Raw genomic sequence first — 12,346 nt, 5'->3', positions numbered from 1 at the left:
CAGCCAGTGAGCAAGGGAACATCGAGCAGAAAAATAACCACCATAGCCAGTCTCTGATGATGGCTGCGGCGGCAACTGATTTCTTGCCACGATCCGAGCCAGTCATCCAACAGAAACCAGAGATCGTTGATCATTTGTTGTTGCTGATGCCGTTTCTTTCATCATCGAATAGATTGTTTGCTGTTGTGTATTCGATTCTGACTTAATTTTTTTCTTCTCCCGTTCTTCGCTCGCTCGTGCCTTCTCCGGCAGGCAGGCAGGCTCCTAATGCTCGGTTTAATTATTTTTGCCGCTTGCAAATATTGCGTGGGCGGCCAGGCCATGTGTCGAAGGTAGTCCCGGCCGCGAACGAGCTTCGCCAATCACCTGAGCATTCACGACAATGATTGTTAAATAGGCTAAGCGGTCCGACAGCTCGTATTCCCCCGACCGACGCTGGCGGCTCGTGAGTTATCTCTGGGAGACTCTCCGGAAAATTGTCGAAAGCGCCCGACCTTCACCGAAGCAAACGTCGAGGTGACGGAACCCCTGAGGCGACCGCCTAGCGTTATGAAGATGTCCGATCCAGGTTTCACTCCTGGCACACTGAACGAGAAGAGATCGCGATTGCCGAGGCTTGAGAATTCTCGAAAGGTGAATGACAACAGAAATAAGTCTAGCTCACAAAACCCTTGTCCTGTGATGAGGATGACGAACTTGGTGCTTGCAAGCAACCTCTGTCTTGGGTGAGAGCCATGCGACGGTTGAGGGAAAAACGCCCGTCTAAAAACGAATTCTCCGACTTGTCACACCGTCGGCTGCTTCCAGCCGCCGGGTACGTTACCGCCCGGGCGGTCTTCTGCCGATTCCGAAAAAAAAACATCTAATGAGTTGACGCAGTCATAAATAAACGGACAGCCTAGACGAAGGAACAAATGTCGTCTAATTGAGTGAATGAAGCGAGTCGGCGATGGATGCGGCTGCCGCGCTAAAAACGCTCCGACACCGTTCGGTCCTTGCATTTCACGTTCCGTACACAGACCTGTCATTAAGGAGCCGTTGGTGAGAGAAAAACGCAAGCAGAACTCGTCTTCATCATCTCGGTACGGCATCGTCCCGAAGCGAGTCTGTTCGCACAGGGTAGCGGCGCGTTCTGTCAGCAGACGGCTTAGGCTCTGAAGCTCCTTGCCAATGGAAATCGGATTCATAGCGTTGCGATACACACTTAGTTGGACGAAGAGTTCAGCTCGCAGTTCTGCTGTCTGAAGAATTCGTCACTTGTCGAGGAATTTGTCAAAATGATGAACTACAGTCGTTGCAGAAATAAGGGTGGCCCACAGTCGACTTTGTTGGCGAACGGCAACGTACATACCGGCCGCCGCTGCCACCGGCGGCTCACCAGCGTAAGGGGAGGCATAGCGAGAGATCCGCTGCAGGGAGTCTTCGGCGATCGGGGACATCTTCATTGAGCGGAGCGCCAACTTCATTTTTCAGCCTTCTCTCCCGTCTTCGAATTCTTCCTTCCGATCATGCTCCCCTACATATTACACACCTGGTACAGAACTCCTACATATGTGGCATCGTCGACAGAAATTGAATTGATGACATCAAAAAATGGAGACTTTAAATTCTCGCCGATCCCACTCAGAGAAGCTCATGGATCGATGAATTCCTTGATCCGCGCAGGTCGGCTGTGTGGTCGACCACGTGCTCTCGCGTCGTAGCGAACTGCTGGGGATCCCTGCCGATCCGATTCTAGCACCGTAATCTGGGAATGTCTGAAGCATAAAAACGCTTGGTGATGTATCACCGCTTCAGTCAGTCGACAGGAAGTTCTTCTAGAACGGGCGAAAGGTTGTTAAGGTTGGCTTCGATCTTCTCTCCGGATCGCTAGATTCGCGCTAGTTGGCTTCTTGGTTTTTTGATACCACCAACGAGCGTGGACATCGTTCGTGAGTGGGAGGTGGAGCCGCCTGCTACAGGGAGATGTCGGTTCATGTGTTCGTCCGTGCGTCCTTCCATCGAGCGAGCGAGCGAGCTACCTACCCGAAAGGAATGGAGAAGGTAGAAACCGATAGAGGAATAGGAGAGAAAAGTTGGCAGCGAAAGCTTTCGCAGAGAGCGCCGTAGAGAGAGAACAAGCCGCGGAGAAGAGTTCATCGCATCGTGTCGCCGGGATGAACCGAGGCCCCTCACTAAGTATATAAGTAAGAACAGAGGGACGAGATCGGCCGCTGTGTTGTGCCCGGCTATTTAGTCGTGTCACACCTTGGTTTCTGACACTCCGCCATGGAGGAAACATTCGGGCCCCGTGGAGGGTGCGGCGGCTCAAGCGTATATCGAAACCTGCAGCGGAAAGACGACAATTCCTCCTTAGAACTTGGAACTTTCTCAGACCTCCACCTGCTTTTCCGTGTTCCGGAAGCCTCACGATTCGACGGGAATACCTGCGACCTTCCGCGGTATTGGAAACCTCCAGGCGTGCAAGATCAAGCCGGCCCCCGGTCGGGAGGATCGTCTTTCGAAATTAACCGAAAATCTGGGCTTCGCCTCATCAAAAAGAAATTTTTTCTCTGTTCGATTCTCTCTCCGAGCGGGTCTCGTTTATTCGTATCTGGAATCTTTACAGACGATGCGGAGTCCTCCTCAATTAATAATAATCGTATCTGTCTCTAAGCGAGAGTCGACGCGAATAAGTCATGCTTTTCCCATGCCTTATCCGCGTTACCCTCCTGGATGCGAACTATCCTTCCGAACGACCGGTAGTCGCGCAGGAAGACACTCTGGTGTCAGATGTGTCGTTTATTAACTCGATCTAAAGGATCTCAAGCACGAGAGACGCTTGCCTGCTCGACTGCCTACTTGGTCTTTTGGTCGTCGCCACCAACACCGCCGCTTCAGCTGCTGCTGCTGCTCCGGAGTGCTGAGTGGAAGGGGAAGGACGGGACGAAACATTTCTCTGTCGCGGTATCAAACAAAGCTATCATTATTCTCAAAGAAAGCTGCAAAAAACGTGTTCATCCATTCAAATAAACGCGTCATTGAGAACAGGGTCGCTGGATAAACGCTTCCACGGCTGGCTGAAAGCTCTTTTATACGAACTCTGCCTCTGATGTCTCCGCCTTTGACTCGATGCGGTATCCACGGATCGAACTTGTGTGTACTCATGGAACCTTCGTTCCCCGATTCTCTGGAGTCTGGAGGAGCTCTGATCGGCTCTGAGCTCCGCGGCGTGGAGGCAGACTGAGCGGTTCGTTGATGAGATACTGGTCACTGCTCTGCTTCCGCGGCGATGCTAACGGACGATTCTCTCTACAGATTTTCGCAAGCCAGCAACAACAGCAGCAGCAGCCGCAAGGATTCAAGGCACCCGCACAAACCTCTTCGAATCCGGAAGATACTCCAAAACAGGTGAACATCCTCTACATTCTTCCGTCGAAATTTCTTGTGAATTGTTTTCCCCTTTGTTTCTCGGCTTCCTGCAGAATCGTCAAATTGTCCTTTGGACGGTAGACCGCGATCGAATTGCGCGCATTATGATTCTGGTTGAGATACGGCACGTCGGTTGTAAAGTCAATAGCGATATAAGTACGAGAGAGATAGAGCTCCGGTAGACGAGCGGCTCGGCTGGCGGACAGGCTCTTGCTCGGTCGGTGGAATGGATTGATGGATAGCCGGGACGGACGGACGGGCGGATGGATAGATAGATGAATGGTCGGATGGGAGGAGAGAGGAAGCAGCCGGTGGGCGAGCAGCCAGAAGACACCATTGGGCAGCAGACTCATATTTAATACAATTTTTTCGATCTTTTTCTTAATACTTTATCTCTGCTCGTTTACAACGGCTCTCTTCCTTGCGGCTGTAAGACTAGCAGGGTACTTTGGACTTTTTTATGACCCGGGTGCAGGGCTAAGCGAGCATTGGGCCCACGAGCACACAAAACGAAATTCCAGCATTTTATAGCAGAATAAATGCTTCCGAGCCAAACAAGCAAGCTAGAGCGACCACGATTTATAAGTGCTTTTCGAGCGTTCTGAGCATTTATCCCCGAACGTCGACTCCTCGTACATCGAAATGCTTCATGCGTGCATCTCTGCATGGTAGTGCAGAAGTAGAGACGCTACCTCGGCTCGCTATCGAGCCCGGAAGAAATGTATCGTCCAGGTTCTCCGAGACAGCGGCACGAAACAACCGGGATCAAACGGCCGGAAACAATGAGCTCATTCTGGCAGTGTGTCTAGCAAGTCATTAGCGATTTTTGATCTCGATTAATTTCGACCAGCACTGGCTGGTCTTCGGAGCGATTCAAGGACTATATACGATGCATAGCTCGGAATCCACGCGGCGCGAACCAAGCTCGCGCTATGAAATCTTTCTCTCTCGGACGGTGGATGTCGTAATCGAGGTGATAATCGTTCCCGGTTTACGGTACCGCCACGGTCGACTCGTTAGCTCAGTACTTGTTCATTCGCTCGTTGTCGGTCTCTCGGAAGGCACGTTCGCCTACTGATCTCGGGGTTGCTATTGCCGCCGCTGCCGTTGCTATCTATGCTTGGGGGCTCCAGCGCTAAGTAATAGAGATTAATGGTATCTCTTATCTCGTTGCCGTGGTCGTAGGACCTACTTTTATTATATTGTTGCTGCTGCTGTTGTTGTTGTTGTCGCTACTGTTATACGTGATGTTGTCGTGTCTGCGCCGTCTCCGACGATCTCGATCATCTGGAACGATTCTGAGGCGATCGCTCGGAACCGACTGGAATCAACAGAATCTTGTTCTCGACCGGAGTTCGCCCACCCGAATCCCGCTTGCTACCTTCAGCTTCGGGGTGACTCCTCCATGCTCCTCGACCTGACGCTTCCTCAGATACGGGTTCCCCCCTCGGATGAGAGGAAATACCGAGAGATTAGTGGCGTGGGAGTCCCAAAGAGCCATGAATGGCGCGGCCTGCCGAGCGAGAGCTGATCATGATTATATTGCTCCTCTACAAGTCAACAGGCGACTAAGTGTCCTCTTGTTTATGGGGCTCGTTCATCCCGTTTCGCATACGTTTTCCGCTCATTGAAGCGGCCGGATTCATTCGCGCGCACGCATTAGGAATAGAATAGACCAGACTTCTCCGATAGACGGAGAGCGTCGCCGACGACAGCCGATGATGCGGTCGAATGGCAGGCAAACACTCTAGGTAATAACGATGATGACACCTCGACATGATAACGCCTTATCTCTACGCCATTCAGCACCGAATGCGATTGAAGCGTTAGGTGAGCAATTGCCAATTGTATTCAGGGAGCTATCCGGCCAGCGCCTCCGTTAAAATCCTTGCGCGCTCATAGCCAGATACCACTGATGGTAACTTGTCCCTCCCACCGCGGAAGAGACTCTTCCCCGTCTCGATTGTGGCCGTAAGAGAGGGATTGAGGCTTCTGGTCGACGGGGCGTCACTTCGCCAAACATATCGAACGCTATCCATGACGAAAGTCTCGGATATTAATTTCCTCCGATCTGCAGGTTTTCGCGACTCCCGACTAGAATTACTGTTTCGAGAAGTTGTCCCATGCGTTTGGATGAGACACGCCCAGGAATACCGACACTCTATCCAAGACTTTCGGAGTTGGGTTCTTGTTGCGGTCTCGATGCGAAGCTATGTTGAGCCACTTCATCCATGCCAAAGTAAACACAGATTCTATGAGAGAACTCTACTGAATTCTTTGTTCGGCGGTGTCTCTCCGTTTTCTTCTTCATTTACACTCACACCGTCGAGGCTTCTCCAGTAGAGCAGATATCACCGTCTCACGACCTTGAGATCTCGGTCAGTCCTCACTTCCACCTATGGGGAACGGGCTTACCTATTTGGCGTGATACAAGCGGAAAGCGGGCGGGCCAACGCCGTCCGACCCGCCCCTAGGTCTATTTATTTATCCGTTTTTGATTCGATTTCGATAGCGGGAAAGATCTGCCCATAAACATCGGGGTTTTTCTGAATGGAGCCGTGTGAATGCTCTCTTTGAGTGAGTGAACTTCGGAGACGATCGCGGCAAATCGATCCGCGCATTTCCAATTACGAGAAATTTTCGATAACTCAATGAAGGATTCGCTTGACTCCTCGGGTGGCTTTGTTGCTTCCACGAGGGGAAGTCGGTCAATATGCTTTTGACGTCGCCGCGCGCGCTTTCGGACGTTAATGCGTGCAGACACTCTCGTACATTTCGACACGGCTGTCATCGGTCGGATGGTCTGCTTCGGAAGAGTGTCAAAAGCGCGACCAGAAGAGTTGTCGAGGTCCCTCCGCGCTCGGCCTGTTCGCGTATTGTCTGCCGGTGATTTTTTGATTGCCGTGACCGAGCGGCCGGTCGGCCAGCCAGCCGGCCAACCAACTGGTCGCCCACGCGTGCTTACGCGCTCTATTTTTGTGACATTGCATCTCGTTTGAGATTTGACGCTTGTTTCTTCAACATTGGGCGAGACCGATGGTACTCCGCTGGAACGCGTCCGGAAGCCGCGCGTGACAACGGGAGCATCATCGATCAATCTATCCCTCCGACTTCCACTCATTCTACCGTGGAGTAGTCAGGGCGAGACACTACGATCATTAGTTTGCTAAAACGGAAACTTTTGTTTCAGAAGTCGAGCACAGAGTTCTGCCGTGACTTCAAACTGGTAAGCAGCAAACCCTTGTGACCGATCGAGGCACGCCTCTGATCACGTGCGATCGAGCTTCAGACGAGTCAGAGAATACGGCCTGAGATTTGCGCGTATCTGCTCTCGTGGGATTTTTCGAAGTGTCCAGAAGTCGAGTGTTCGGTTAGAAGCTGATCTCACCCCAATGACTCCTTGTTAGAGCCACCGCGGCCAATCTGGGACGAGTTAGTGACCCAATAAGTGACGACAAAAAGCGTAAGAAGCATCCGACCGACCAATCGGATGGTTTGTTGTTCGTCGGTAGCTCAGTCGGCCAGCAGTTGACCGAGACAATAGAACTTGTCAAGATGTCGAAGGAGCTGCGAAGCCGAGGACTACGAAGTTCACAATCGAAACCGAAGACATTGCTCACTGGGGCACATCATTCAATGAGCAGAACGTCGGCTCGGACCTTCCGAAGTCTCACTCGGATGTGCCAGGGACGCGATCCGCTCAGCTCTTATTTTTTAACGATCATCGCCCGCCGATCGCGTGTTTCGGTACGATTTCGCTTAACCTTGTTCCGGGGGAGACGGGTCCCTTTGTGAGCCTTTGCACATCCGCACATATTCAGGATCCAGTTCACATTTAGATACACCCCGGACCCGATTTGAGGGCTTTTCCCGATCGCCCGCCGCAGGGCGGGAGGGTAGGTGGTTCGCTGCGGGAGCGGACTCGCAGAAAAGTTGCCCGCTCGCTAGCCCGCTCGCTGGTAAGCGGGCACGGGAGGCCGTCGTTCGAAGATGTAAATCGGCATATTTTCGAATCGGTCGGTGCCGTTCGTCAAGTGGCGCGCTCGTACATCTGTCCATCAATCTATCTTCGTTGGTCCGTTCGTCGCCGGCGTCATCATCGACGGCTGCAACAACGGCAGCGGCTTTCTTCGTGGTCTCTCGACCTGCGAGCGAGTCTTCATAGAAACGACTATGATGGTGATGATGATTGTGATGTCGGAGCTGCAACAGCAGCAGCTGATGATGATGACGATGATAATAATGCCTCAATGCTCAGAGGCAGCGCGAGAGAGGAAGACGGGCGAGCGAGCTCCATTATGGTCCCATTATGGAGAAAAGGTTTCTTCATCTTTATCCTTTTCATCTGGAATAAAGAAGGGACAAGAAGAAAAAGCGAGCCAATATCTCTCGATCCTTCACTAGACTTGACTCTGTTGAAGGCGGGCAATCCAAGTGGTCGGGAGCGAATGGCGTTTGACTATTGCCTTTTTCGTCTTATTCTCCACTTCTTGCTTCTTTCTTCTCATTTTCCATTCCTCTCCACCTCCGGAAAGTTTCCTTTTTTCTTTGCCCGGTACAGAGTGATATTCCGCATAGCGCTCGGCGGCATTCTAGCCTGCATTGTCTCTCCCTTTTCGAATCTATTGTGTGGCCGCGGTTGCCGTGACTGGAAGTCGATTGATTGAATCGACAGGATTGGGATCCCATGAGGGTACTTCCCAGCTTTATTTTGTCAAATCGTTCCCCATTCTCGCTCTTTCTGCTGTGGGCGTGAATAGCATCCCAGAAATCGCGTCTCTGCGAGCACCGGGGATATTTCTCTAAAATTGAAGTCACGCGCTGGGCTCTGGAAGGAACCCGATCCAACCAGGGAGGAATAATAGTCTCCAAGCCCAAAAGGTCAATTCCAGGCATGCCGTCAACCGCAGAGCAATCGAATGACCGGTGCTCGTTCCTCGATCGTTCGCTAATCTGAGGCGACGGCCATGGCACTACGGAGCGACGAATGCCGATATCAGCGGCTCCGCGGTTCGCTTTGGAGGAGCTTTGTGTTTATTCGTCAATTTTCGTAAGGTGTGAGAAACGGTCATCAACGCTTATGGCGTGAGATCCGTCGGCATGGACTTGAATTCTTTCTTCTCACATCTCGGTGGACGATTTATCACAATGACAAAAAACGGAGGAAAAGGAAATAGAAACTACTCTTAAATTCAATCAAGCTAACACTGAGAGGCCAAAAAAGCCGGGGAAAAATCAGAAAGAAACCGGCTAGCCGCGACAATGCTCTGCCAATTCCTTCTGTGCGACCATAGTTCGTAGCCACAATTTCGTCGGCCGAATCTTTTTTTAGATGACGTTTTGCGCGGATCTGAACGCTACTGAAGAAGTCATTCGCTGAATCATTCTTTATACCAGTGGAACTCCCTGAAAATTCAGTATTTCTACGAGTATCGACAGTCTGCCTGAGTGTGCCCTACTCAATCTCGGAGCAAAGCAGGCCAGCGATAAGTCGGCTCAATCGGATGCGCCTCCTCAGCGAATGTTTGCCGCGGCGTGGAAAATTCGGGATGTACGAGTTCCTATTAGAATTACAGTTTGGTCGAGGATGAGCTGATTAGTGCGGAGCGGGTTGTTTTTTCTCCTAGTCCTCACTCGAGCCACGCTCTCATTCGAGCGTTCCGAGGCGCTTGCATTCGATGTATGTACTCCCAAGTCCGAGGCGCGGTGTTATTGATAGCGAGGCATTTATCTTGATTCCAACGAAGGTTTCGGGGTCTTCTTGAACCAATTCTGATTTCCCGGTTCCCCATCTATGCTTTCGGGAGTGCTCGAAATGTAAATGATGTCCAACCAACGTTGACGACGAGGAAAAAACAACGAGACGTTCATTCCCACGCCCTCTCAGAAGGTTGAGATTTGTAAAGAACAAATAGCTCTTTTCTGAAACGAACTCGAAAGAAACGGACGAGCGAACCAGTCAGTCTGTTAGTCAGTCAGACAGACGAACGAACAGCGGAGCAACCAACAACCAGGGGAAGCTCTCAGACATTTGAGTCGGAACATAGCTCAGCTATCGGACACGCTTGTCGCTGGCAAATTCGTCGGTTCTGACCAACGGCATACAGAGTGGCCCTCTCGCGACTCAATCAACTCTTGTAAATTGTGAGTGGAGAGTCTCGGTGAGGACTCGCGTCTGACTGATTCGGGGACAGCTCGGTTGGGAAAAGAAGCTGCAGATTCGATATGGGACGGGACCGAATCTTCCCCCCCGCCCTTTTCGATCCGACACCTTGGTTAATCGCTGTACCGGGACCGCTCGTGTCGGAGGGAGATCAAGATGACAACGGGAGGAAATGATCGTAAAGTACCATTTTTGTGTCGAGAGGTAATTCGCTTCGTTTTTTCTCTCGCGGCTAGACTTTTCTGTGTATCTGTTGCCTCTTGGCTACCTTGGTTCTGCAGTGGACGCCGGCTACGATCGTCTCCCTAAATAATTGAGAAATGCGGCCGCCGGTGCAGCGTTTGGACCGCTCGATTCGACTGAGCCAACCTCGTGATCTCCATCTTATTCGTTGGAGCCACGGTGGCGTTCATTCCGGCTGATGTCCCGTCAGGGTGAAGTCGTCCACATTACAGACAACATCATGATCATCGACTTCAGCGACGACATGACTTGATTACGAAACAGACACGCATCATCTCGGCGCAGAAAACGTTTCCAGAGGATGAGGGATCATCGCATCACGTGTGGGGAGCTTAGCATTCGCTGTTTTTCTTTCGGCTCAATTTTTCCCCAGGCTTTTGTCGTTTTGACATGAAATCATTCGTCGTTGGAGTACGAATCCATCTTGCGAATTCTCATCGGATCGAGGCCGCTTGACACGGCAAAAATCGTGGCGGGAGCCGATCGAATCGCAGGAGCGTATTGACCGCAAAGAATTTCAATCGAACTCGATTGAGGCTTGTGTTCCGGAATGGATGCTTCAGCGAGGAGAGTGAGACAGCTCGGGGGGAGAAGGGGGGCTTCAACCACGTTTTGCGGTTCTGAGAAGGAATTCAGCTCCGAAATTTACAAAGCATCGAATGGCACCGTTTGAGGCTCCTGCTGAACATCCTCTGCGTCGAGAGGTCTTGTGTACGTCTTGTGCTCGGTGATCCGAAAGACTCAAAGTTATTCTTTTTATCTCGGCTTTTGAAGGCTTCTGAAAATCCTCGAACGAATGAAAGCATATTGCTGCAGTTTTATGATTTTGTCTTTTGGGCCTCTCGGCACCTGTTGTAAGATGACGAAGACCACACCTCGGATTCCTCCCTGTTCTCCTCCTCGTCTTCCTCCTGCTCCTTCAACTAGTAGTGACGCTTTTCGTTGTTCTGCCGCCACGTTTACTTCTCATCGACTTCCCCGTCCTCCTTGGCCAATAAACTCGAATATAAAATTGTTGTTCTGTTGTCCACACTGACTGACTGGGATGGACGGTCGCTGAGACGGACGAAGGCACGGAGCCCTCCGGCAACGCTGCTGCGCTCTTGATCTGCGGCTGGCTATGTATGTAATGTAATGTTCACTTCAGTTCGGACGCAGCGGCGGACGCGGCGGCGTTAAGCCCCCCGAAATTTTACAACCCTAGAACACTTTGTGCTCCGGGTCCGCCCTTGACGGATCTGAAGTCGCAGCGGCGGACGCGACCGAAAAATTCAGGAATCGCCGAATAACGTACTTTGAAGTCGCACCCGACGGAGATCTTCAACCGTCGGGCGCCATTCGAAAATCGAAAAACCGAATCGTGCCGTCGAGTGAGGCTTATTATGAAGATATTGGACCGGCGAGCGAGCGAGCGGACGGTCGAGCCAACGAAAAAAGGGAGGAGTCAGAGCTACCTGCCAATGTTGGCATCTTCATTCTTCCGCTGGTGCCGCCACCGCCGCCGCTGTTACCAAAACGGCCGCGGTCTGAGACTCGCGATCGAGCGGTCCTCCCCTGCTGTCACAGAAACGTCGAGTACTTGAATTTTCATTGACCCGATTCGGTCATTCGAACGATCAAAAATATCATTCAAGCTCCGTATCCGGACGATGGACTTTTGCGAGATCGTCGAGGTCCGACTCAAGTTCTTGAGACATTTCCTGAACCAGCGATGATCTCAGCACTAATCTTCCGCCGAAGCCCTCCCCGACAATCGGGACCCCGTTTCTCGCTCATCGCACATTGCACGTAACGTTTTCGTCGGAGACCCGCCAGGCTAACAGGTCGCTCTTCTGCTTTTCAGTTATACGAACTAAGCGATGACCCAAAACGCAAGGAGTTCCTTGATGATTTATTCGCATTCATGCATAATCGAGGTGAGTGCGCTGCGAGACGGTGCCGCTTCTTCTTCTTCGTTCCATTGTCCGTCCCTTCTCGAGAATATAAATGTCAGTTTTACAAGCTTAGATGGGGGCTCGAACCCTAGACGATGGTCGCTTTCATCGTAAATTTTCCGTCTTTGACGAAAGTCGTTGTCCGTAGCTCCACTCCGAGAACCTGTCAAAGCTTACGGGAAACAAATTTTCGATGACTAATGATTGATAATTGATGACTGGACTCCATCGTCTAGATCACCACAGCGTACGCGCCCCAACGAATTACGAGGCGAAGGCTATCAAAAAATCTGCTCGTGGAGTTTTCGGAGCGGGAGGGAAAGGAGGGGTTGGAGTTTCAACAACATTGGAATGCTGTTGGAAATTAGGAGCATCGGAAAATGCGTAGCAAGAGAGGTGAAAATCCAGTACAGCCTTTTGTATAATTTATTTCGAATCGTCAGCGAGCTCCGCGGCTGCACCCGGCGGGTGCTGCTTGCTTCGGAGAGCGAATCGATTCTGAGGCGACCATTATTGGTTTTACAACAAATAAATGAAAAGAATCGAGCGAACCCCTCCACCGTTCGACTGGCGGGCCGCGAGGGTGTGTTATCCG

The 12,346-nt window shown here is 51.4% G+C and overlaps 1 protein-coding gene across 1 annotated transcript in view; it reads left to right on the top strand.

Annotated features, from left to right (window-relative positions):
* The window catches only part of LOC100909148 (AT-rich interactive domain-containing protein 3C), a 48,710-nt gene that overhangs the window by 20,896 nt on the left and 15,468 nt on the right, over nt 1-12,346 (top strand). Inside the window, exons 3-5 of the mRNA XM_029113349.1 lie at nt 3,298-3,390; nt 6,602-6,637; nt 11,661-11,733. Coding sequence (XP_028969182.1) covers nt 3,298-3,390; nt 6,602-6,637; nt 11,661-11,733 — 202 coding nt within the window. The remainder of the gene's footprint in view (nt 1-3,297; nt 3,391-6,601; nt 6,638-11,660; nt 11,734-12,346) is intronic.

The sequence above is a fragment of the Galendromus occidentalis genome, unplaced genomic scaffold, assembly GCF_000255335.2.
Source record: "Galendromus occidentalis unplaced genomic scaffold, Mocc_1.1 scf7180000076574, whole genome shotgun sequence".
NCBI classification, from domain to species: domain Eukaryota; kingdom Metazoa; phylum Arthropoda; class Arachnida; order Mesostigmata; family Phytoseiidae; genus Galendromus; species Galendromus occidentalis.
The sequence above is the reverse complement of the archived record's forward strand: the minus strand, read 5'-3'. Positions and strand labels throughout refer to the sequence as shown.